This window comes from Beta vulgaris, chromosome 4 (genome assembly GCF_026745355.1).
Source record: "Beta vulgaris subsp. vulgaris cultivar EL10 chromosome 4, EL10.2, whole genome shotgun sequence".
NCBI classification, from domain to species: Eukaryota; Viridiplantae; Streptophyta; class Magnoliopsida; order Caryophyllales; family Amaranthaceae; genus Beta; species Beta vulgaris.
The window spans coordinates 3,956,184-3,983,586 of record NC_079205.1 but is presented as its reverse complement, the minus strand read 5'-3'; the positions used below and the strand labels follow the sequence as shown (position 1 = coordinate 3,983,586).

At 34.4% G+C, this 27,403-nt stretch overlaps 3 protein-coding genes across 6 annotated transcripts; all 3 read right to left on the bottom strand.

Moving 5' to 3' along the window:
- Positions 1 to 4,755: 4,755 nt before the first annotated feature.
- LOC130590963 (polygalacturonase inhibitor 2-like) lies at positions 4,756 to 9,266 on the bottom strand. The gene is made up of 2 exons (XM_057393758.1): positions 8,065 to 9,266; positions 4,756 to 5,174 (listed from the first exon to the last, which is right to left on the bottom strand). Exons 1-2 carry the CDS (start codon positions 9,264 to 9,266, stop codon positions 5,054 to 5,056), a joined length of 1,323 nt encoding a protein of 440 aa, XP_057249741.1. The 3' UTR covers positions 4,756 to 5,053.
- Positions 9,267 to 14,046: 4,780 nt separating this feature from the next.
- Positions 14,047 to 21,593, bottom strand: LOC104891683 (OVARIAN TUMOR DOMAIN-containing deubiquitinating enzyme 2). 4 transcript variants are annotated; one of them, XM_048642619.1, is made up of 10 exons: positions 21,575 to 21,593; positions 21,360 to 21,467; positions 20,466 to 20,554; positions 20,319 to 20,364; positions 19,427 to 19,535; positions 15,672 to 15,763; positions 15,516 to 15,578; positions 14,849 to 14,964; positions 14,466 to 14,541; positions 14,047 to 14,352 (listed from the first exon to the last, which is right to left on the bottom strand). In XM_048642619.1, the coding sequence occupies exons 3-10, from the start codon at positions 20,528 to 20,530 to the stop codon at positions 14,296 to 14,298; spliced, it is 624 nt and encodes a 207-aa protein (XP_048498576.1). In that variant the 5' UTR covers positions 20,531 to 20,554; positions 21,360 to 21,467; positions 21,575 to 21,593; the 3' UTR covers positions 14,047 to 14,295. The 4 variants fall into 4 exon arrangements, with proteins under 4 accessions (XP_048498576.1, XP_010675713.2, XP_010675714.2 ...); XM_010677411.3 differs by lacking the exon at positions 21,575 to 21,593 and having other exon boundaries at positions 21,360 to 21,550; XM_010677412.4 differs by lacking the exons at positions 21,360 to 21,467; positions 21,575 to 21,593 and adding an exon at positions 21,187 to 21,328.
- Positions 21,594 to 23,273: 1,680 nt separating this feature from the next.
- LOC104891684 (reactive Intermediate Deaminase A, chloroplastic) lies at positions 23,274 to 26,896 on the bottom strand. The gene is made up of 6 exons (XM_010677413.3): positions 26,644 to 26,896; positions 25,210 to 25,325; positions 25,067 to 25,111; positions 23,861 to 23,934; positions 23,720 to 23,769; positions 23,274 to 23,620 (listed from the first exon to the last, which is right to left on the bottom strand). Exons 1-6 carry the CDS (start codon positions 26,804 to 26,806, stop codon positions 23,526 to 23,528), a joined length of 543 nt encoding a protein of 180 aa, XP_010675715.1. The 5' UTR covers positions 26,807 to 26,896; the 3' UTR covers positions 23,274 to 23,525.
- Between the last annotated feature and the right edge of the window lie 507 nt (positions 26,897 to 27,403).

Sequence of the window (27,403 nt, the reverse complement as noted above, 5' to 3'; positions counted from 1 at the left end):
ACCAGGCGGGCAAGTTTATGAGTCCGGGCGGTGCAGGGTAGTCAGGCCCGGGCTAACGTCTCGGGCGTGCTCCAATTTTCACAGGCGAGGCAGAAACTTTTGGGGCTTAAGCGTCTGGGGGGGCGACCACATAGCCCGGGCGGGCTGTAATCCCCCACATTTTTAAAGGATTTTCATAAATATATTAAGTTATTTATGTAGTTATATTTAAATCCAAATGAGTTTGGAAATGTTTGACTTTTAAAAAGGGTTGACTATTTTTAAAAGTCAACTAAAAATATTTTGCATGACTTAATAAAATTTGAAAATGTTTTAATTAAGCATGTTTAATAAAAGTCTTTAAGCATTAAAAATATTTATTTAAAAAGAATTTAATGGAATCGAAACTCCTAAAAGGATAAAAAGGAAAAGAGCATTGATGATTAAAGTCCTAAGTTGACATCTTTTAGTCATCAAATAATTTTAAATCTTATCTCTTTTCCTAAATTCTAATTTATCTCTTTTCCTAAACCAAAAGGATTAGTCTTTGTAAATATCCTAAAACCCAATTATTTTATCCAACCAATTATTTTCTTTCAAAACACGTCCTTCATACTCTTCCCTCACTCGACATTTTCTCCTCTCCTCCTTTTGTGCGTGATTCATCTTTTCTCTCAAAAATCGTTTTCTTCTTCGCTAAGTAACGTTTCTTGTTGAACAAGAAACGTCACAAATATTTTCTTGAAGCCAAACTCTTGCTGCCGCCATCCTTGCTGCTGCCTTCAGTCCGCGCTGCCTTCCTCCTCTTATTTTGGTTGTTTTTCTTTACTTCTCCTTTAAGATTCCATTAAAGTCCTAATTTTTTTATTTTATTACTATTTACATGATTATGATTTGAGTTATTATTTATTATGAAGAAATTAGTTTCGGTCTCATATGTATAAAGAAAAAAATTTCAGATTTATTATTTTTAGTTTTAATCATGAAAGATATGGTTTTTAGGGTTTTAAATCACTAGAAACCGTATATTTAAAGTATGAATATGAATTTTGATTGGAATACGATTTTTATATGCATTTAAAATATTTTCAGAAGTTTAGAAAATTTTATAGATGCTGGAAATTCAGAAAGTTAGTATTTTAAGGTTTTTAATGATTTTTAATCACTAGAATAGTTGTACTATACTAGGGATTAAAAATAACGAGAGTTTAAATTATAAAAACGATTTTTAAAGACGTTTAAAAGGGTTTGGGACGTTTTAAAGTTGCTGTATTTTTTTTAGTTCAAGTATTTACTTGATTATTTTATTGTTGTAGGCGGAGAATTTATAGTAGGGGACTTTTAGAACATAAAAGTGGCCTACCGTTGCTTTATACAAGGTACGTACATAGTCTACGTGCTATATGGTTAGAAACATGCTTTAGGGATGTTTTTATTTTGTAGTATCATGTATAGGACCTTGTTGTTCATATATATGATTTACTGAGATTGCTTTACATGTTACTTGCCTGTGTGCTACATGTAAACTAAGAATATGTATAGTAAGATTGTTTGTATGGAAGTTTGATGCAAGCAGATAAGTTTAGTTTGGTATTAATTCGTGAGTGAATTAATGTAAGTAATTGGAATCATGTGTTACATAGATTCTTTGAAGTTATTTATTTATCTTATAAGAACCGTGGATCTTATTTGGTAATTATGAGTTATACCTAATAAAGGTACAGTTTACTGTTGGCTAGGTTCAACAGGCAAGTTAGAAAGAATAAAAGAAGTTAAGAGAGTCTTGAATGATAAGTTGCGAACTTGTTAATTCTAAGATAAAAAGGAGTTTTGTGATCTTATGTGATTATTAGTTATATATGTTGTGTGCTTGTATAAAAATGAATGCAACGTAAAGTGAAACGAGATAGGTTATAGACTTTAGACTGGTGCACGTCTAGAGTTGGACACTAAGGGTTGGGATACATAGTCCGCCGTGATATGTATTTTCCTAGGATTGGATTGATCACCTTTCCTTTTAGCTCAAAGGTTCCTCGATATCGCAGGTCAATTGGAATATGTGGTAGCTCCCATATTCCTACTTCAGTATAGACAACTCGTCCCATAACTATTCCATTTAAAGAAGAAATAAAAGTTTAGAGTCTAGTTCAGTAAGAGTCATCTGCAGTTTGTTATATGCTTATTATTATTTATGTTGTAGTATCATGTTTAGGATTATTTATGCCTGATATGTAGTACTCAGCTTTGCTGATTACGTGCGTGTTTGTGTGTGTGATCATGGCTTTGCCTATTGATCCTGTGATGATCCTTCTGGTGAGCAGAGTCAGTATTGCATTGACATTACAGGTTTGCAGATGCATTGATTGGGAATCTGGAATGGAGAGGCTTATCTTAGTATAGTTGAAGTTGTTTTCGTAGGGACATCTTTACTAAGTTTGAGGTTTTTAGTTGGTGTGCTTTAGTTTGAAACAGTTGTCTTTATTTCATAAGTTTAATAAAGTTGATTTGTTTTAGTAATTGTTTTCCGCTGCAAAATTCTGAGTAAGCCGAAACGTTTTCACACGGGCGATAATGCCTGGGTAATTCTCTAGATTTGTTATAAAAGTATTTTCTAGAAAGAGAGAATTATCGGGGTGTTACACGGGCAGTCTGGCTCGGGCGAGCCCTCTTGAGCTCGGACGAGATGCTTTGCTCGGGCAGTGCTTTAGCTTCCCGGGCGAGCTTCTTCTGCTTTTTTTTTGGTGAAAGTGGAATGCATAGATAATTAATTAAGAGAGCTTCTTCCTCTTCGCTTCTCTTTCTTTACTCCCCTCTAAACTTGTAAGAGCTTGAGCTCCTACACACCAAAGATCAAATAGAAGAATAGGGGAGGGGGATGCAAATACACGTACACGTACTAAAAGAGAATTAAATAGATAAAGAGGTGAAATTAAAGAGGAGAAAAACTAAAATGCAAAAAAACTACCCTAAGAGTGAGATAAATCTCACTCATCCGTTGTTTATTTTACTTTCTGCAAATATTTTTTACATTGTTGATTTTGTGTTGTTGTGAAATGATATTTTTCAACACCGATGTATTTATATACTTCCTCAGTTCTTTTTCTATTCAAACAATTAGTTGAAGATCTATATAATCTTCTAAGGTTGTTTTTTAAAATCAAAATCTACTTATTCATCATCCAAACTATAATATATATGTAACTTTTTATCGATATATAGTTTTTGTTGTAACAACAAAATTTCCTTAACAAAATTTGTTGCAATACTAAATTGTTTTGTTTCGTTGAGTAAGAATGAGGTTTTAAAAAATAATATATTTATAATCCTATAAATTGGACCTACGATCAAACGATATAATCAGACATATATACAGTTTACTATACTTATAGTAAATATTATATTTATCTAAAAAAAGACAAAATAATGTCTTACAATTCATCTAAATAAATATATTTTTATGAGTTGTAAAATTATATATATTGTACATAGATATTATTTTGAAGCATATTACAAATACTCTCCAATGGTAAAAAAAATTAATGTTTTGAATTAGGTAGCAAAAGTTATATTTAATTACATAATACAATAGTTTACGTTATTTGTTCAAAACGAAATACTAATTTCTCTCAATCCAAAACTCCTTTTATGTATTTAACTATATGTAGAACTCTACTTTTTTTAAATATCTAAAAATTAATGACATGACAATCCTACGTGGAGCTCTTTATTTCATAAGTTGTAGAACTATATTAAATGGATCTTATTTCGAAGCATATTTCAGGTACAATCCAATGGTACAAAAATTATATTACTTCGAATTATGTAGCAAAAGTTATATGTATAATTTACATAATATAATAATTTTGGTTGTCCATACAAAAACCAAACGTTGATTTTCCCTTATCTACAACTCATCATATGTATTTAAATCTATGTAGAACTCTATTTTTTTTTAAAAAAAGTAAAAATAAAAATGCATGACATGACAATCCGACGTGGCGCTCTCCATTTTGTAAATTATCGAACTATATTGTAAATGGATCTTATTTCGAAGCATATTTCGAGTGCTCTCTCCAACGTATAAAAATCATAATATTCTGAATTACGTAGCAAACGTTATACACAATTTACCTAATTTGATAAATAAGATTGTTGATTCAAAACAAAACTCTAATTTTCGCTTATCTAAAATTTCATATATGTATTTAAATCTATGTAGAACTCTAATTTTGTAAAAATTATAGAATATAAATTGATGACGTGACAATCCTACATGGCGCGCTATATGAGCTCGAAATCTTGAGGAGCTCTCTATGGTCCCGAAAAGTTCCTCCTTTACATATATATATATGTATATATATATGTATATATGTATATATATATGTATATATGTATATATATATATGTATATATGTATATAAGTATGTATATATATATATATGTATATATATATATATATGTATGTATATATATATGTATATATATGTATATATATATGTATATATATATATATATATATGTATATATATATATATATATATATATATATATATATATATATGTATATATATGTATATATATTCATTAGGTATAATTAAGTGTGGTTTAATGTTTTAATAAGGGTTTTCTCGTAGAATCATACCTAAAAAACTTACCTAAAATAGCAAGTTTGGAATTGTTGCATCTAATTTGAAACTTTCCAAAATAGAAACTGTTGCATTTATTTTGTGACGGAGAAAGTATAGTTGATCATTTGATGTGTGTCGGTGTAAAATCTCAAAATAAAAAGGGAATCTTTTTCGTAAAAATGAAGCTTCTCGGGAATACCAAACAACTACTAAGTACACTAAAACAAGAATCTTAAGTAACTAACACATGATCCTAAATAATATCAACTAACCAATTACCACTAATTTGAAGCAATATTCCAACAATTTAGTCCAATTAATTGCTGGTTACTGTCATCAATACTGAACTTGCACAATTATAACAATAAAACTTACATGTCACAACTACAAACTCTAAAACATAAAAAGATCGATTAAAGAAGAAATCATCTAACAAGCATTCATGGTTACTTGCAACCAGGAAATGGACCACCACAAAGACACTTATTATGAGCAAATATATTCGGGTTAACCCGTTTGAAACGTCTACCATTAGGAATTGGACCACAAAGTTGATTATAACGAATTCTTAATCTATGGTGGAAAGAAATAGTATTGTGCCATGGAAGATGGCAGAGATAGAAGGAGAGAGATAACAGAGGAGAGAGAAAGTAGAGAGAAGAAGAAAGATGCAATGTGTATTATTTTCTGTTAACCAAAGTAAAGTATCTTACAACCTATTTATGCTAACTAATTACATTCTAACTACTAACAACCTATTACTTGTATTAACATACTAAGTCAAATATACTTTGACTAAACCATGAACTCTTAACACCCCCCCTCAAACTGGAATGGGTGGAACAACCATTGCAGTTTGAAACGGACCAAAGAGAAACAATATACATCATGTAATAGTAGAGTGACCCTTGCTTTGAAGAAGCTTCAATAACCCTTCTGGCTTCAATGGACTTGATCCAATTTCAATGCAGCATGTCGGTGTACAAGTCATCTACTGAAAATGAAGATCAAAAGCAAGAGGCAGGCAGTCCAGCACTTCATGGTCAATCCATAATCAGAATCATCAAATGGGAGGATCCATCCAATACACTACGACACCCAACATAACCCATGTGAAAGCCACACTTCAACAAATCCAATCACCAACAACCAAACCAAACACATATTCAAACAACCTCCAACATCTACACCACATCAATGATCTCAACAAGAGAACCATCACTACCTAATTCCCCCCCTCAAGCTTAGAGGGGTTGAAAAGCACTCGAAGCTTGAAGAAGAACAACCATAGAAAAGACATGGAAAGAGAAATGAACTTGAGAATGTGTAGTAAAAAAATATATGTTTAGGAATTTGTGAAGGAGAGAAATACGAAATGAGAAAAAAAAAATTGTGAGAAATATGAAATGACCACTTTTGGGTCTCAAAGAAATGCCTCAATGGGCTTAAACTTGATCTCAATGATCAATCAAGAGGTTAAAGTCATAAGACTATCAAAATTTGGAGGTTAAAGTCATAGGACTATCAAAATTTGGAGGTTAAAGTCATAAGACTATCAAAATTTGGAGGTTAAAGTCATAGGACTATCAAAATTTGGAGGTTAAAGTCATAAGACTATCAAAATTTGGAGGTTAAAGTCATAAGACTATCAAAATTTGGAGGTTAAAGTCATAAGACTATCAAATGATCTCTATGGATCTTCAACAATGACCACTATGGGTCCAAAAATGACCTTCTATGGGTCCAAACAAGTCATTCACAACTGACCTTCTTGATCACACCAAAAAAAAAAACTTCAACAAATCATCATCATCAATTCTCCCAAAAATCCATCAATGACAAACAACTTTTACCATCACTCAATATCACAAAAAAAAAATCAATCATACTACACCAAAACAATCCCAAAATGATCAAATCAACCCATCATTATTCGAACAATTTAAACAGCCTTGATTGCTATTCATCAATACCAACTAACAACTCACACATCAATAATACCAACAATTCAGCATACTCCAAAAATACTTATTATCTTCAAGGATTAACCATCACAAAAACAAATCACTCAAATTTCACTCAAACTGCTAATCTGTTGATATCTTTAAAACCACATAAGCTGAAAGGTGTCTCGAAAATCCAGGTATGCAGCATATCACACTGGTCTCTAATACTACATTCATATTAACACAGCAAAATATACTTGTCTGATACCCAGTTAGACAGCTAACTAATACAGTTGAAAATACTGGCATGCAGTAACAGATAATCGAGAATCAAATGCAGAATCTAAGCTGTTCTGCACGTCTTCAATGAACCCGAGAAAGTAGTCGACACAACCATCAACAAAGTATCAATATGCAAGTCATCACCATATCACAGAATCATTATTACTACTTAAGGTACTAAACACAATATGACTAAGAGCTCAATAATCATACCCAACTCAAGGTATAGTCACCAACAACAACTTGAATTTAACAAGAACCCATAAATTCTTGATTAAATCTTCAAGAAACACCAACTCGCCTCCGATTTCGAAGATCGCAGAAGTACAAAACCAAAACCTTGTATCATGAAGCGGAAAATGTCGAAGTAGAAAATTCAAGAAACCAAATCAAGAAGCACCCATGAAGTCTTCAAGAAACACCCATGAAATCAAACTCACGTCTTCAGCTCAAAAGAATATCAAACTTCATCAATTTTATCAGGAATTCGCAGCTTTATGAACCGCGATCAAACCCAGAATTCAGAAATTTGGAATTTATACCCATCAATCGAATGTGTGAAATTGGATGAAAATTCGACCCGAATGAACAAAGATGAACCCAGAACATTGAACAATTCCTAAATCAATTAACCCATAAAATTGTCGAATTCAATTACCCAGAAAATGAATCGGTTTTCAACTGGACGAACCCCTAGAAATTGGGGAAAACTCAAGAAACCCAGAAAATTTGAGGAACTCGAAATACCCAGAATAATGAAGGGTTTCGATTCATGAAAGTTAATGAGATATTCGATCCAAAAATGAAGAAAGAAAAAGAAATTAGTGAGAAAATGAGGGAAAACAGATCGATTTGTGATGAACGATGTGAACTCAAAAAAAAAAAAAAACTTGGAGCTTGAGAAATTAGGGTTATTTCGGGAAGATCTTAACGAGATCATAGAGCCAGGAAACGTTCCCGCTCTGATACCATGTTAGAATTCTTAATCTATGGTGGAAAGAAATAGTATTGTGCCATGGAAGATGGCAGAGATAGAAGGAGAGAGATAACAGAGGAGAGAAAGTAGAGAGAAGAAGAAAGATGCAATGTGTATTATTTTCTGTTAACCAAAGTAAAGTATCTTACAACCTATTTATGCTAACTAATTACATTCTAACTACTAACAACCTATTACTTGTATTAACATACTAAGTCAAATATACTTTGACTAAACCATGAACTCTTAACACACATCAACTTCATCTGGCTGTAATACTCCGAATCGCTTAGGAAGAGACCCATATATCATGTTATGGCTTATATTCATGCCTAATAAACTTGGGGCCAAATCCACATTTGTAAAGTCAAATTTCAAAAGATTGTACTCAACTCTCAAATTGAGGATGTTGGTGTTGGTCTTTTCAAACAAAAACGAGGCATCCCCCGTTAGTTTATTGTGACTAAGATAAAGAAAACTTAAATTACCGCGACCCAACCACTTTGGGACCGGACCAGTTAATTGGTTTCCAGCGAGCGCGAGATTTTGGAGTTTAAGCAACAAGCTCAAAGATGCTGGGATTGCGCCCGACAAAGAGTTGAAATCGAGCGCTAGTATAAGTAGATTATTAAGTTGTTTGCCTATAAAATCGGGTATTTTCCCAGACAACTTGTTTGAGCTAAGCATAAGGATTTCGAGATTGGTTAATTTGCCTAACGCTACAGGAATTGTGCCAGTGAGTAAATTGGAAGATAGGTCAAGATAAATCAATTTCTTGAATTGGCCTAGAAAATCAGGGACCGGACCAGTTAACTTATTGGATGCGAGAAATAGTTGGTCTAAATTCGTGAGCTGACCCAAAAATTCAGGGATTAGGCCGGACACATTGGTTGTAGTGATAGTAAGGTGAGTGAGTTTAGTGAGCTTACCAATGTACGATGGTATTGGACCTGAAAGATTAGGAAGTTCAAAAAAGTATAGCTCAGTGAGGGATGGAAGTTGGTCTAAGAAAGGCGGTATTGGGCCGTGGATATCTTCGACAGTGTTGATTATGATTACGGTGACATGGCCTTGATCGTTGCATCGAATTCCCTTCCATAATGCACAATCTGTATTGGTATCCCATGACGAAAGCGAGGACGGGTTGCCGAAGTGGTTTTTGATGCGGAGGAGGACATTTTTGTCGTGGGGATGGCAAAGATTTGTGGTAGGTTGAGAGTAAGAGATTTGTACTAACAAAGGGAGGAGCAAAATGAGTGAAACTATTACGTGGTTGTGAGTCATTTTGATGTGGAGCGACTTACATAGACTAGTACAAAAGTGAGTTGATGTAAATACGATGAGCAAGATTATAAAGCGCTTCGCGTAATGTTTAACGCGTATATCTCCGGTGCCACTTGCAAATTGTAATAAAATAGAGAAAAATAGGAATAGCCTCGTGCGGAATTCAATCATTATGTCCTCGAAGCATTCAACATCTCCCACTTGTAAATTGCAATAGAATATTGTTAAGCACGATACTGAATGTCTGAATCAATAATATACTAAAGAAGATACTCCCTCCGTCTTAAAATATAGTTTTCATTTCTATTTTGGGAGTTAAATTTTAAAAATTTTGACCAGATATTTTTACTTATGTATACAAAAAAAACATATTCATGAGAGGTCTTGTTAGATTCGTCTCAATGTGTAAATTCGTAATATCAACTTTTTATATTTTTTTACAAATAACAAATAGAAGTATCATAGGTCAAAGGTACGTCTTGGAGACTGTGCAAAATGAAATGGAAACTATATTTTGGGATGAAGAGAGTAGAATTTTTCACGAGCTACTTTCTACATTAAGTTATAAGTAATAATATGCCATAAAAGGGTTTCTTTTTTAGATAATGGGTGGAAACGTCCCACAAACCATCATGATTTATTATATGCTTGATCCTTTGATGTTTGTCGCCTGTGTAGGTGGAAATTCGAAAGTCTAAAAAAAAGTAAACATCATCCCAAAATTTACTGGGGTTAACTTTTGGTCGGATGTAGATTGGTTTTGAATTTTGTTATTTGGATATAAGTGAGTTCGGATTAAGTTTGATCGGTAACAGATTGAGTTGAGTTCTGATATCCTCGGATATAATTGGATTGGGTTGATTCCTGATCATAATAGATCAGGTGAGAAACTTGATTATGTCAAATCGGAACAAATAGAATGCGAATCGAATACGGGTGGACCCATAAGTCGGGTCTATTTTTGACACCCCTAGTTACACCCCTACCTATGTGGTATCTTGGTATCCTGAAATTTATATTGGGCCTAAACTTCACAATTGGTGACAACAAAAGGCCTGATTGCTAAATAGAGAAGTCAAGGAGAGAATTTCACACTGAATTAAAGTCAAAGAAGTAAGTTGTTAGACATTTCGACATAAATTTTCTACCAGTAGCTACAATAATTTATTTTTAAAAAAAAAAAAAAAAAATTGGTGTATAGTTTCCATTTTATTGATTTGAAACCGTTCATAAATAAATACATGTATGAAAAAAAACACTTAAAATAAAATTTTGACAACCCTAAATTATTCTCCCTCGATAATTTTAGAATAATGTGACCCATTTCAAGAGGTGGGTAACTATTAAAAAAAATCGAATAATGTGGACCGTAAACCACCCCTTAATATTGAACAAAGCTGATGGCATCAACATAAAACACAACAGCAATAAGTTGCATCCAATCTTTGTCTTTGGACATCCATGGAGCACAATCCTTGTTGTTGTTGTTCCATTTGGCATTTGGAATTGCAGTCTACTGGATTGCATTCTGGATAGTCAAAACAGTGCAAATCATGTTGCACTACTTGAGGTTGCATTAAGCTCCTTAAGGAACCCTCAATTATGATGCCTGTGAGTCAAAAAATATCTTACTTAAATTGTTATATCAATATATATTAACATAGAACACAATTAGTTTCTTAGCTCATACTATTGTTCCATCATATATAAGACCTCAACAAATTATCGAAACTAATAATATACGAAAATATGTGCATTTAAGTACTAGATCCCTCCATCTTCAAATAATTATTTTGTTATTTGTAATTTTATGTCAAACCTATCTATACATTTTTTACCGTTAATACTCACTAAGATTATATACAAAATACTATGACCAAACACTTACCAGAATCATCTCAATGTAGATATTATCTCAACATATAAAAGTTTGATTATTTTCATAATATGGTACTAAAAAAATTTAATGAGTAAAGTAGAGTGTTAGAGACTTGAAAAGTTAAAACTAATTGTAAATTGAGGATAGGGAGCATTATTAAAGATTTCGGCTCTGTTTAAGGAGGTATTTTAGGTATTTAAAATGATAAGTTCCTAAATATTTAGGTACTAAAATGAATTTAACTAGAAATTAGGCTCATGTGCTTGAACAACGAAAAGTTTGCGTACTTTACATAATCATAGAATGAGAGTAGTTTAGGATAATATAAAGAAAACTAAAGTTCAGACAAAATGTTTTTTATGGCAATATTCACTGCTGCAAAGATGATTATAGTTGAGAAAAAATTGAACACACTAGACTGCCACTTAGACACTTACCATTAGAAAGCACTAGGAATAGGACTAAAAGAAGAGGAAGAAATGCGAAAATTCTCATGATGAGGCTTGAAAGTTGGAATAACTCTTACAAGCAAATTATGATACAACCCGGTATGTACGATTATTTCACAACCCCTTCGTCTTCAATACACACATTACATATATATATAGTATTCAATCAATCAATAACAAAGCTAGTATTGTGATGATTTCACAATGTTTACTATCTTAAAATGTACGATTACGTATAGATAGATCAAAAGATTCATCGTACCTAGGGTGCATTCACTTCGCTCTAAAGAAATAAGTTTTAGGTCAGTTCTAAAAAGTTCAGATTAGTTCAGTTCAGTCTTGATAAACTTGGGAAAATTTAGGTGAAGAGAATGCACTTAATAAACAAATTGTATGCTTAAAAATATTAAAATTATGGAAATGATTTACATACATGGCCAAAGTGAAAGAGTGAAAGACAGAAATTGCAAAGTTGAATTACAAGGGGACGCGTGGCATGGATATTTTCCTACTATATAAAATACTTCCTCCGTTTCTTAATGAATACTCCATCTATTTCAAAATGTAAGGCATTCACGCTTTACGAAAATTTGATTTAACCACAAATATCTCTCAAATACGAGAAATAAAAATTATTAAATTATACCGTTGGATTCATCTTGAAAAATACTATAATAACATTATTTTTAAAATTTTCTATTAACATAAACTGAAAGTAATTAACGATCAAAGTTCGACATCGAACATCGTGCATGCCTTATATTTTAAAACGGGAGAGTACATTATATTGACTTTATATACTATTTAGACATCAACTATGACAATGCTTAATTTATTATTAATTTATAAAGATAGATGTTATTATTAATGCATATTTTCAAGATACTAATTTTCTATTATTGAATATATTAATAGTCAAAATTGTGCATTTACAAGTCTGTTTAGTTAACATGATGCATCTATTAAGAAACAGAGAAATTGGTACTATAGATATAATTGAAGATCATTGACTCTACAATTGTTGTTTGTGCTAATCAAGTAAGAAAGAAAAAAGATTTATTATTAGCATCAATGTTATGATCATAGTGATTCTTTTCAAATGGTTATTTTGTAAACTTTTGGAACAATTTTTGCAATTTGGTAGTAAATCACATAGTTTTTCCTTGTTACTTTAAAAGTAAGATTTAATATTACTAAGAATCTGTGTATTCATTGAACAATTTCGTACACTGCTAATCAGTAATCACGCAGCTTTCTCACTTCACATCTTTCAAAAATAACAACTTGATTTTTAATTCCATACTTCCCCTATAAATAAGACAACCTAACAATATGAAATGTTTCATTATCACTAAGTAGGAAGAAATAAAATGGATAGGTTCTCAGTTTGGTTATTCTTGGCAATCATCCTAGCAATCTCATCAGGTTCTTGTTTTTCTTTAATATCTATTGTACACTTGTACTATGCATATCAATTTTTCAGTTTGTTTCTATTAGATAATCCACTTAATTTTACTTATTTCACTTACCCTGTATATATACTTTTGCATAACTTCTTTAACTCCTATATTTTTATGCACACTTTTTTGATTGTGTAACTTATAAGTTATAATGTCATTTTTATAAAATTTACTTCTTTTTTTGTCAAAACGAACACACTATAGTATGATTGTTTTCTTCTCTTTAGTCTTTACAAATTGTATATAGCGCATAGAGGATGGATTGTAGTAGGTTGAATTGGCCAAGAAAATACTGGCCCAACCCAACTTGATCGAGTGAAGGTGTGTGAGTTCCTAGCTGAAATCCTATCAAATATTCTAACAAAATAAGTTAATCCAACATTTTAAAGCAAAATTACTTAATAAGTACAAGAAAGATTTTCAAAACATGATGCCCACAAATAGTATCATACACACGGGTATATCGTGTATATGGTACTCGCGAAGCTATTTTCTTCTTTATTAGATTTGAAGTCCTCTAAATGAGCAAGATAAATGAAATACGGAAAGCCTTTAGTAGTTGTTTGAGGGAGAAATGAGGAAAGTTTCAAATGAGCATTTAAGTATAAAAAACTCGAATAGCCTGTTAACACACCATGTGCATGGTACACTCAGATGTATAGTAAATGCATTGCTACTCATGGTGATTAAACATCACTACTTCTCATAAATCTCCTTGTTTTCTTCTTTGTATCGCAGCGAATGTAGTAGCAGCAGAAGGAAATTGTGGATATTCAGCAGTGACTGGAGGAGGATGTCCAGACATGAAAGCATGTGCACAAACATGCAGTCCTTGCTACAGAAATCTTGGCCAAATCATGGCAACTTGTGTTAATAATGAATGTAGATGTTACTTTTACCGTGCACCAACTGCTCCTCCTGGCAAAGGAATGCCTTGTATGCCACCCAAATTATCCTCCTGATGATTAGCCTCTAATAATAATCAAGTTCAAGACACAAATTTTGTGGAGATGTCTCAAGTCTTAAGGAGATGTTTTGAGAGATTTATGTAGTTCTTATATCCACAATACATTGACAAATTTATTAATACAATTAGGAAATATATAAATTAAAAGTTTCCTCCTTTTTTTTCTAATGGAAACTTTCTACATAGTCCTGCAATATACATAAACCATGATTCATTGATTGATTTATACTGTCATGACAAATTGATTTTCCACTAAATTCACATAAGAAAACAAGATCAATCTATAATTTCTGAAAATTGGAGTAATAACAACATATGATCCCATTTGTTTGCTACAACAGGGACTTTCTCAATTTGTTGATACACATGTTACAATATGAATGTTCTTTGGCAGCACAATGAATGATCTTTCTATAATGAAGGGTTTTTGTTTTCAAGTATAGTATTACTTATATTCTTGAAAGTTGACATGGCCAGTCGTCTTGGCGTGCTCCATAGCCTCCTGGTAGAAACAAAAACAACAGAATTTCAAGCATCATTAGCATCAGATTTTCGGGTGAGCATACCAAAATAAGTGAGATACTAATGAGAAACAAAATTCAAACCAGATCCTACCTTCTGTCCTTTGACACCGATTTGGCAGACGCCACACCGCAATGTAAAGTTGCCAGTGTCGGTAAACTTTCTCTGCCTGAAATATGGCAGAGTGAAATTAGACATGATTAAACTAGGCAAACAAGTAAATCTTATTACTAATATCAAAGCCACAGAGTAGATCAATTAGTACAATCAACATCTTTAGAAGTTCGCAACATCCTGTATACAGCATATCCGTAAAACTTAAAAGCACAGGTGCACCCAAAGTTAAGGTGCCAAATCAGCATGTCACAGTAAACTGTTTAAGTGTTTATGATCCTAAAGTTGCAGAGTTTTTCCATGCCAAGAAAATATAGCAATTATTAGCTCCAAAGAATAATATGCAAGGGGTCAAATAATACCTATGCTGCGACTTCACGAAATTCTGAGCAAGCCCCTCAATACCTATGGTTCTGTCATTGCGTACAGAAAATACTGTTTGATCGAACTCCTCCGGAGCTCCTTCAGAGGGAGACATCTGTTGCACAATACAAAAAAAACGAATTATAAAATTAGCTGCAAGAGAGATACAAGGGTTAATCCTATACTCCATCCAATCGTCATCATCTAAATAAGGATCATAGGGAGATAGTTCGTTAAGAATTTCTAAAAGAGAATAGGACAATTCTTGAACTCACATATATGTGAGTCCCACATCTATGGAAATATCTAGCTGGTTGTATTGGGATAGCAATGGACAGATGGAGGGACAGAGAAGGAAAGGCAAAAGAAAAAGGCAGGGAGAGTGGACTTGTGTCTTCACTCCAAATCTTCCAACTCCGGAAAGATCTGACATATTAAAAGAAAGGGGATTGGATCCTTCCCGTGTTTCCCTTAATCCATATGGACCATATCCAAATAGAAGTGGATCACTCTCTCTTGCCTTTCTTTCTGTTCAGATCCTCTTATCCAAACACATTGTAAGTGATCAACACAGTGAGAAACATAATCTATTTTCGAGTGTAATCTTCCTGAGTCATTTTTCCAAGAACGAAAACAGCAATGACTAAGTAGAGGTGAGAGGCTTACAGCCAAAGCATCATAGTGAAGCCCATCATAAAGTAACATAACCCTTTCACTGAAATTACGGTCCTGTTTTAACACCCAAACACAGAGAAATAAGTAAACACAAGCTTCCCGCTTCATCAACTATCAAGAATCAGATGTCATCTACTGCATACTAACCTGACCGTACAAATCACATCGATTTGTCTGGATGTCATAAGCTGCTATTTCGCGTCCATAATAATCAGCTAATATTGAAAGTTCTATGGCACCTGTTGAGGAAAAAAAATAGCACAAATTGTCAAGCTTCACAAACAACTCCAAACGTATGAAGGTGATCCTTTAAACTCTAGATCGTGATAGCAGAGGGGATATGCAAATATTGAAATATATACAGAATACCACTCAATTAACATGTGAAACATGTAACATCCTTGGTTACAGAAAAGAAAAAATAAAAGAAGAAAGAAAGAGCCGCATGTTATACATCAACCCAGGCCACAGCCACCGATCCATTTTACTTACAGAAGGCACATGGGAAAGGGCAAGTTGGGTAGTGCACATAAGATCTGTTGGCTTATTAATTATGTGCCTATTGCGGGAAAAAGAGGCCACTCAAGGAATGTTGCCTAGCAGTTAGTTATAGTCTTAGAACAATGTAAGCAAGGAAGGGAGTACACATACGAGGAGGTAAGACGAGAGAATTATCCAAAGAACAAAAATAAGCAGCCACACGGAGGTCTGGGGTAGTTGTGTAGAATTCACTATTTCATAAGATCAATATTGCAATCGAATTATGGTTTACTCTAATTATTTTCTTTCTTACCTCGCATCTCTCTTTCATTTCTCTTCATTCAACTCAATAATTAGAAATTGGTTTCAGAGCGGAACATTGTTGAGAAAAACAGATAGTTGGTCTCCAACTCAAACTTTGCAACAACATTTCTTCCTTCAATGGTAACTTTGTGTATTCATCCATGATGGCAAGCCCGCACCAGGAGTTTGAGAGTGCAACAGCAGTGGATTTTGGGTTCCAACAGCTGCGACGGCGGAAATTGGAGGTTCAGGAAGCTTGATGTGCCCCTCCCTCTTTGATGACAGCAACCCAGATTCCTTTGAGCTGAACGCTATTTCCTTTTCTATCGCCTGGATAATGAGGAGAAATTGAAGGCCGCGGTGGTCGGACTGGAGGGAAAATTCCTCATGTTTATGTGTGATGTTCCATGGGAGTAGGTTCACGAAGCAACCACAAAAGATATTTTCATCAAGCAGCTCAATTGTAAACTTTTTGAGGATGGCAAACCATATCTGGTTTTCTTGGAAAATGAGAAGCTGCTCTACAAAGGGAGACTAATGGTGCCAGGGAACAAGAGCGCTTGATTGTCTATCCAAATATGCCCGTTTGAATGGCTTAGCACATCCCAGTTCATGAGCCTCTTCTGGAAAAAATTGTTCCAAGCAAACTGCTCTCAAACAGAGATTCAGCATGTTACCGCAATTTGATGGTCAATAGATAATAGTCAAGAAATGCTTACAGACCTCTCTCAGTGTCTTGGTTGCTTTCTCAACAGGGAACCTCGATTCTAGGCAGGGTGGCTTTTGTGGGACAAGTTCTGTGCAACACTTCACCCATGCGTCTAGCAAGTAAATTCCATTCAGGGTCTAGAAACTCCGCACTTGACGAGGATGGGGAAGGAGGATAACAACGTGAATTCATAGGCGGAAGAGTTCCAGGAAAGAGATGCAATGTTAGATGAGCTAAAGTTCGATCTTCTCAAGGCCCAGGATGGGTGAAAATTATGGTTGACAGGAAGGGAAGAGGAGCAATTTAAGGTAGAAAATAAGCGTCTCAAACTCCAACTCTATAGATGGAAGACTTTGGCCAAGCGCCCTTTTAAAAAGTTAGCAGCACGGATCTATGAGCCTTACAAAGGTGTGCAAAAGGTGGGTAGTATTGCTTACAAGTTAGATTTGCCTCCTGCTTGTATCCATCCAGCTTTCAAGTTTCTCATCTCAAACTTTCTAGAGGAAAAGGGAAAACTGTCGGAGGTTACCAAGTGAACAAAGACTTGGAGCTGGAAGTCACACACACAACACTCTTAGGCATGCATACAGAGAAGTTAGGGGATGGCACTGGCCTTGCAGTTCTCCTCAAATGGAATGGACTGCCAGAGTATGAAGCCACATGGGATGACTTCTCAGCCATCCAACTGCATTATGGTCTTTATCCTACTTTTCACCTCAAAGACAAGGTAAGGTTTGAGAGCCGGGTAATGTTATACATCACTCTGAGCCACCAATCTGATTACTTATGCGACCATGGGAAAGGGAAAGTTAGGTAGTGCACATAGATTATGTTGAGAATTTCGTTATGTGTTGCCTTGCGCAGGAAGAAGAGGAAATTCAAAGAACTTTGCACGATGTTTATTATAGAGTGAGAATGATGTAAGCGTGCAGGGAAAACAGTATACATAAATAGGAGGTGTAATGAGAGATTCATCCAGAAAATTTTGTTTTTAAGCAACGATGAGCTGGAAATTTAAATCAGAATTAGTAGACGAAGAAGAAGATGATATTGATTGATTAATTGGGAAGTTAAAGAAACTATAGGATAGATTCATCAAGCTTTTGAGTGACTCACTCCCAAAACTAGCAGAAAGTAATTTTCAACATTGTTCTTCATGATCTTCTCTCTGAAATCTCCTCTATTTATACAATTACGATCCTTTTCACTCTCTCTCCTCTAGCAACTCACTTGTCTTCCTCCTCAATCTACTACTAACTAAATTACAGTGCAATTTCCTAAAATCCCCAGTCCCTTGGCAAGTTCATTACATTTTATCTTTCTACTTATAAGTGTAATCAACCCTCTGAGGTCTGGGGTGGTTATGTGTAATATATGAGGTTATTGTAGCGATATTGCAATGGAACTATCAGCTTCTCTGACTTTCTTCTTCTTACCTCTCATTTCTCTTTCATGTACCTTCATTTCAACTCAACCTATGACACCACAGAACAGACACAATCGCAGCTAAAGCTCCTAAATACTCATTGCTAACAATAACCTGACAAGATATAATTCAACTTCCCATGGTTGGGAGGCCTCAAACCAAACCCTCCCATACACCTAGAGGTTCTCGAATCTCGTCTATGATATAGCTGTATTTTCAGCAGTTGTTTCAACTCCTCAATGTTAGTGAAAAGGAATAAACTAAGGTACAAACATATGACAGAAGACTCTGTATTTATATGTGCATCAGACACTGCTACGCATACGAGCCCACATAGACAGGCTACCTGGTGTGTCAAGGTAAAATTTGGTTGCCAGACGCTTCAGTTCATTTCAATATCACAACATGCTCATACAAATGTAAGCAAGTATTTGATATATCATGCTCTAGAGACCATCATACATAAAAATGGCTCGAATAAATCACTCCTTTCACTTCAACACTTTCTTCCTTGTATGCAGAAATGTTTTCATTTTGACTTCCACCTCCCTGTTTGAGTAAGCATAAAAGTAAAACAGCATACGCCATGATCTTCGTACACCTTGATTGTAGTGGGATCCTAGATTGGTTCGTCTTTTCGGCATGTTGGTTTCTTATAGTCCAATAAGGCCCATTGTGACAGGTCCCTCATACATTAAGAAACCTTCAAGATTTTATGGCCAACTCAAGACGAGTTCTACATTTTGATCCCTCAGTCTTATGTCAACTAAACTACATAACTTCTTCTAGGCCAGATTAAACCAGATACAGTGGAAAGTAATAGAAGTCACTTTTTACAAGCTAAAATTAACTTCAGAATCTCATGCAACCACAGCAACTTCAGCAGAAAAAAGAGATGACGACCCCTAAGTATAAATAATCTATCAGAACTTAAATTATGCATCTTTTACAAAAAAAATTAAATCAAAAAAGGAGTTTACCAACCTCCCCATTTCTCTGAATCGAGAATCCATGAGCAATATGCTTCATTTGGTTTCCCAAGAAACGCTTCAGAGTATTTCACGGGATCACTACACACAGTTGCAGCTATAACCTTCCAAAAATAAACAACAGGTTATTTAGTAACACGTTCGTCAAGAGGACACCGAAAGAAGAACAAACTATTCAGTATAAAGGACATGTAATAGACGTAGCAAATAATTGAATGGATCAAACTCCTTTTATCATCCAAGTAGAGAAAGCCAATGTGTTATCCCACAATTTTTACTTCGATAGCAAGTAGTTTCCTCCTTAAGCCCAAATCTTTTTTCGGACAACGAAAACTTCATCAAAATTATTTCTTGTACCAAAACCACATTGATACATACTAAGCTTGGGTAATGCACATACATCTATTGCAAAAGACCCATGCATCATACTAGCAAAAGAAATGTAAGACCCACATTGATGCATCACCCACAACGTTGATCCATTAAAATGTAAGATGATATTAATGTTGGCAAATGAAGTGAGTGAGCCATATTGATTCTTGAGCAAGAGCATATTATCTAAAAAGAAACCATTATATTGCTACAAATAGCAAAAGCAACTAGAAAAATGAGCCACGGTCTCCTCATGATCTTTAGTTAAGTTCATGTTTTCTTCCCATAATAGGAATGACATACTACCATAAACGAATTCAACAAAAGTGGAAACAGAATATTTGATGATGAAATAAGGCAAAAGCATTTTCAATGCAGATGAACTTCGTTTAATGCACAAGATGCCTTGATTCTACTCATTCTAACAACTTAAGAATAAGTAGACACCTCACCATAAGAAATTAGGACAGAAAAACTCAAAACCACCAACATCAATACTTAATTAGGAGCATAACCTGTCTTAATTCAGAAGCTTTCTGTTTATCATGATCCATAACATATCTGCAAAATATAGAACATTATAAACACTTGGCAAAGTAAGCCATGATCTATAATTGCAAGGGGGAAAAAACGAATCTAGCTATCTATGGTTTGAAATTTACCCAACAGCATTAAACAGACAGCTATTGTCAGACGGGATTACACGCCTAACAACGGTACCTTCCATGTTAAAGAAATAAAAAGTTTACACCTGCAACAACAAATTCATAACCCATGAGTCAAATTCATACTGAAGATAATGTCGAAACCACATCACTAGAGCAAACACGAGGCGTTGTTGAACAAAGAAAACTCAGATTGAATTCGGAGAAAATCTCATTGCATGGCATACAGTAATTCATTTCCAGGCATGCAAACTAAAGAAACTAACACCAAAGCAAATTATCCTCTGAAAGCCCAAAAATTACATTCTAGAGATTGTAAAAATAACAAAAAAAACTAAACAGAAAATGGGAAAACTAAATTCAGGGACAACGGAAATTTAACACCAAATCATACAAAAAGAAAAAGGGGTTTCAAAATTGAGCAAGTAAAGAGTAAAGACAACATCTTTTGATTCATCTAGGGTTTCCCCTAAACAGAGAAATTTCTTAAATCAATCCATGTAATTATCCATTGGAAATTACATATAGCTAGGTATTAAGTAACTTTTCACACTACTAAATAAAATTAGATAGAACATAAGTAGGGGAAAATGAAATGAAACTTAACAAATATCACAAAATAACAGCACCAAAATCAAAATGCTCAAATTCCCAAATCTGTTGGCAAATTATACTCAAAAAACACAAGAACCAACATCTTAAGCTAAATTATACATACAAGAACTATATTGTAGGATCCAGTAGAAAAGAGCCCAGAACTTATTTTGCAGCAAAAAATGAAACAAACTGAAAATCACAATCAAATTTCATAAATTTGATGAAATTACACAGAACAAAATAGAAAAAAGAAAGTATAAACATAAAGCAAAGAATTTTGGTATAAAGACTTACACTTGGAATCTTTATGCTGCAATATTCTCTCTCCTAATTTCAGGAGTGGGAACAGATTTGTTGGTGGTATTTGTATTTCAATTTTAGTATGATTATTCCTGTTAATTCCTGTAAAAGGAAATTATCTGGGTTTTTTTATCTGAAAAAGCTGCCATTAATATAAAATATGGAGACTGTATGAGTTGGTTGTATGAATGGGACCCACTGTCGCTTACCGTTTTAGGAAGGAAGATGCGGGAAGAAACGAATTTCTTCATCTTCCATTTTAATTTTTGATCTCTTTTCTTTTCACCGATTTTCATCTTACAAAAATTCCCAGTTATTTGCCAAAAGAAAAAAAAAAACTATTATTTAACCAATATTAGTGATTTAACTAATTTCAGTAGATTGAAAATGCATTCATTAATAAGCCATCATACGGGATTTATAAAAGAGGTCAGAAATTAAAAAAATACAGATCAAATTGAAAGAAATTTAATTTTAATATGACAAAACCACGATCGTTGAGCAGAATTAATCCGTTTGAATACCCTTTTTCACATATCTGTATGATGCAGCCTGCTGCGATGAGGTATAATGATACGATGGAGTTTTGACGTAAAAAATTGGAGTTAATTCAACCGATTGTACGCGAAATACTAACCGTAGTTGCAATCCCGTATAAAATCCTAGATCAACCTTCAACTGGAGTCAGGATTCAAACTCCGCCTAACACAAAAAGAAACCAAACTAATACACGCACCATGAATGGACTACAAAAAAAGGACTAAAACATTCATACAAGTAGGTCTTAGGTCTTGTTCGATTCAACTTATTTTAGAAAAAAAATAAGATAAGATCAGATAAAATAAGATCAAATAAGATAAGATGTTATACACACCTAATAAACTATAAGATAAGATAAGATAAAATAAAATAAGTTGAATCAAACAGACCATTATTGAAAACAACGAAAAAAGTAAGAAGCAAATTAGACACTTCAAAATGAGAGAAAGAGGGGCTTACCATGAACAAGAACATCTATGGCATCCCCTATAGAGGGTTTTCTGTGAAAAGAGAAGAGAGAGAAGACGATAGGATAGCGGCTATGTTTTTCCAAAGATATGGTATTTTTGCATATTGAAAGTGAATATATTAATATGTATATTGAGCAATGACCAATCATTTATGTCATAGGCGATGAAGTATAATGTGTAAATAACACAATATATTTTTGTTTAAATCACTTTTGTAAAAGTATACTTCATCTATAACTTTTGTCAATTGGTTTTAGAACAGAATCTCATCTTAGCTTATGTGTGATTACTCTCTCCTCATGTATGGGCCCTCTGCAAGCCCAATTATGTATTTATCATGTTTGGAGCAGACGGTCTTAGCCCATTGTTGTTCCCACGTAGGAAGGGCCCAATAAGTTGAAAATTGATTGCAACATGTCGCCCAACAATAGTGTCATGTAGGGGTGTTATTTAATAGTTTCAGATGGGCTCACATGTGGAAGGAAGTGTTAATGTGTTAACCCACATGTGAGCTTGTCGCACATTGAAAAAAAAAAAAAAAAGAGGATGATTAACATATAAGCTTAATGAGTTACTCCTATTGTCAATTGGTTTTAAGATGTAACCTCATCTGAACTTATATATGGTCACTCTCTCCTCGTGTATGGACCTAGTGCAGGCGCGAAACCGTCACTTACCAGCATGAGGCATACAAACTGGCTGAGTACAGATGCAGGATGGACCTAGGCACAAAATAATCTGCCAGTAATCTGATACTAAAATATGCATGAAAGCTGCGTTGTTGTCTACTAAATGATAAATTAGTCCAAGAGAAGTTTGTGTTTCCGCGGCATTAACTTGTTTTGAAAGTGAGTCAAACAATAAAGCAAAGCAGCAACTGGAACACATATAATGGCCATTGAAGATGGAATCATGAGTGCTTCATTAAAGGAAAAACAAATCGAATAGCACCCACTGTCTTTACTAAAGAGATAAGATTCTCTAAGCTCAAAGGTCAAATTATACGATGAGTGGAATGCATTGAGCTGTGTACATCCAGCAGAAGGTAGAGGGAAACTAATATAAACATGGCAGGATGCTAAAAGCACCAAGATGCTCGTCAGTCGTAACAACTTTATTGACCTCTGCTAAGTCAGTAATGATGATGAACCTAAAGAGCAGCAATGCACTCAATTTCAATCCTCGCATCCAGGGGCAATGCCGCAACCTGGTAAGTTGATCGAGCTGGAGGTGTGGATGAGAAATCTGCAAGAACAAGAGTCAATTTTTCAAAATTGCAATGCTTTTGGCAACTAAAAAGGTCCATAATGAACAATTGATCCATAGGCTATATGATTTACTCACACTTAGCATATATCTCATTTACTTTCTTGAAGTCTTTCAAGTCCGCCAACCTAAGATCAATATCGAACAACATAATATAGTCAACATTGCTCTACATGGCTTTTATGTCCAACATCCAACAAGTGATGCAAATGCACTTACATGATAGTCGTTTTGACTACAGATGAATAATTTGCTCCACTAGCTTTCAAAATTTCACCCATGTTTTTGAGAACCTGAAAACATAAGATAATTTGAAAATGTCAACTCATCTCTCACTTTATAAAGAGAAGAGTTAAGTGCACAATAAGGTGTACGTCCAGTATTCCGAATTATATATTGTCTTTCCCTCTCTCCATACGTAAGGCTGGAAGTAAGAACATTATATACATAACGTCTACAGTTCAGTTAAAAACAAAACCTCCATCCCCCAGATATTTGATGAAATGAATTAAATCAACTTGACGTGGTGACATGGAAAAACTATAAACAACTCACATGCACACACCAAATTACAGTATATAAAGGGCCAAGGTTATCCTTATAGAATATGGTCTGAGAATTTAGATTACAATCGTAATCACCTACAAAATCATTGCTGAACACAAATATCAAGTCATATCCATGGAAGTTCTTTTACAGAAAGATCACCCACCTGTTTAAAAGAAAGGTGAAAAATTCTTTGAGCAGTATGCTCTAATTCAACCATTCAATTGACCACAGGAAAAAAAACATCTGGCCTTATGGTGCTGACAAGCATCTGATACTAGTAGGCACTGAAAGCTAATTTGGTATTTGGTAATTGGTAATTGGCAGTTTGGCACTGATACTTTGACACGTGGCTTCAATGACCCTCCTTTTTCAAGAGCGCTGAGAAAGTCCCTTACTAAGCATGAATTACCAGCTAAGATAATGTAGCACACTCCTGATTTATGTAGCAGAAGGCCACTTTCCACTCTGACCAAAAATGTGCTGCACATGCTGTATTTCACTAGTAAAGAAGGCAGTGCCTCAACAAACTCAGTAAGGCTGTCTAACAACGTACAAGTCCCGTCACACGCATTACCCAGCCATATGAGCTCAAAAGAAAGTAACCAAATCTATTCACAATTCCTCATAAAGTCCGGCAAGCAAACTTGTTTTTGTATACATAATTGGGCACATAAATTCATTTACCATGCAGAGACTTCCACAATTTCTAGACATTTAGACCATAGGCCATCTGCACATCCATACACCATGACAATTTCCCAAATTGTAGAAATCATAGGCAGCAAAGTTTAGGAGAACCATGATAATTTCTTTACGCAGGTAAAATGTGCTCTAAACCAGGCTTATGGTGGAGGAATTAGCAAAAATCCTATTTACCTGTTCAGTTTGCTCCTCCACATTCTCTGAGACAAACTTTCCAGTCTGCATTCAAACAGGTATCATTCACATCAGCAATCAAGCATAACTATAGGTAGACAAACAAATTAGCTAAAGAAACGACTCAGATGCGAAGCACAAACCTCTGGCACAAGACCCAGAACACCAGATACAAAGACCATGTTGTTTGCTTTGATGGCTTGAGAATATGGTCCCAATGCTGCAGGAGCCTTGTCTGTTTTGACAGCTTCCTTTAAACCTATATTATATGCAGAAAGGATCAAACACACGTATTTTCACAGAGCATGCAGTCAATCACCAATGGTCACTAATTCAAAAAAATACGATCACAATTCATATAGCTCAATCCCTTTAGTAAGTATCTCATATGTCGTATGTCAGAATCAAACGAAACCTCGTAGAGCCTGGTTTCTGAAGAGGAAGTACTCTTCCACGCAAGTTATCTAATTTGCTTAATGTAATAAACGTTCAAAGAGCTGTTTTCAATTCCTCTAGCCTACTCAATGCAATGTGAGCCTCAAGTAGATGAAAATTCCCACCTTACATAGAATAATTATAAGATACGACCAAAAACATAAATAGAAAGAGAGAAATTGTACTTTGCTGCTGCCTCCATTGTAAAACAAATGTCATATTTGCCTTTGGTGATCAAAACTTCATAGTAAAATTTGTCAAAACGCATTTCGTACATCATTACATTGTCATAATGTGAAAAATATTACAAATTTAGATTTATCTTGTAAAGTATATTCATCACGTTATGGTTCTATAGTTTGTTGAATGGTAAATGACAAAAACTAAACGTCAAAGTTAGACAATTTTCTTTCATATACTAATGTGAAACGTGCCTATTATTGCAAAATTATGAAATAACAACTTTGTTGCGAACAGAGAATCCTTTCCTCTCAGACAAAAGGTTCAAAATCCGTCTCAATAACAACATTTAACAGAAGGAATTATGATCCACTACACAAGCAGCTTCCAGAATGAAGAAATCTCACAACTAACTTCGAATATCATAAAAACTCCACTTTAAGCAAATAATCCCACCATTTTTATCCCCTTTTAGTCCAGAAGAAAAACCCTCTTACCAAAAACATTCCCGCTTTACGCCGAATCTCTCCATGCTTAAGACTACAACATGAATTCACAAAGAAAATACATTTCACCAGATTATGAAAAATACCTCACTCTACTTCTCTAAATTAGGGCATAATCCACATCCTCATTGAATTGTAATTCTTCATCCCAAAAAACCACTTGACATTACCTTACCTCCCATTATAGCCCAAAAGACAGAAATAACATTATTAATCCTTTGAATTTTTAATTTTTTTTTTGTGTTATATAACTAATTCCTAGAATCAATCATCCAAAATGAATTGCAAATTCCACTTGCATTTCAATAAATCAGCCAAAAAACAAATTACAAGTACTACAATATAATTCAACATTCGAGAAAGCGTAGAACAACACAAAATTCAGCAATTAATAAATATTAAGTTAATCGGAATAACCCAAAATTTAAATAAAAAAAAGAGGTGGAGAGAGATTACTGGCATCAGTAGAAATGGCTAAGCAAGCAAAGGGTTTAGAGCGCCAAATGTTGGTGCCGGCAAATGAAACACAGCCAACTCCGGCGGCAATTTGGCCTTTCACGCGAAGTGCGCCGGCGTCTATCGCCGGTAAATGGAAGCTTCTTGCTGCGCACCACGCCATTTTTCTCTCTCTCTCTCTCTTCACTCTGTGACTGTGTGTGTGTGGGTGATTCTGACTTTGTGAATGTTGAATTTGTTGCGGTCTTTTTGGGTTGGAATTGTTGTAGGTTTGATAAAGTCAAGTCGGATATATGGACCAAGACCATAAAGTGGCTTACTTATTGCCGTTATTGGGTTAAATTGAAGTCCAATTTCATTTTGCCCATTGCTTACTCCGTGGAATTTCTACTATAGTACCATCTGTTTAGTACCATCATCGTCAAGGATTCGAATTTCTACTATAGTAGTTTAGTACCATCTGTTTAGTAACATCATCGTCAAGGGAGAAATAGTAGTTCAGTAGAGTATCATTCCGAATTTCAAGGCATTGTCTAGGATTCGAATCCTCATCTCAGCCTTTGGATTATTCGGCCTGTGAGCTAGCCTGTCCTGCAGGCTAGTAGCCTAACAGGGGTTGATCTTCGGACCAATTATCTTTCTTAATAAAAAAATAATAGTACCACCATCGACATTCGAGACTATGTTCTTGTGGGTACAGGTTCAGTCTACTTTAGTTCAGCTTAATTTTGTTAAGTTCATCTAGTTTTCTCTCGTAGTT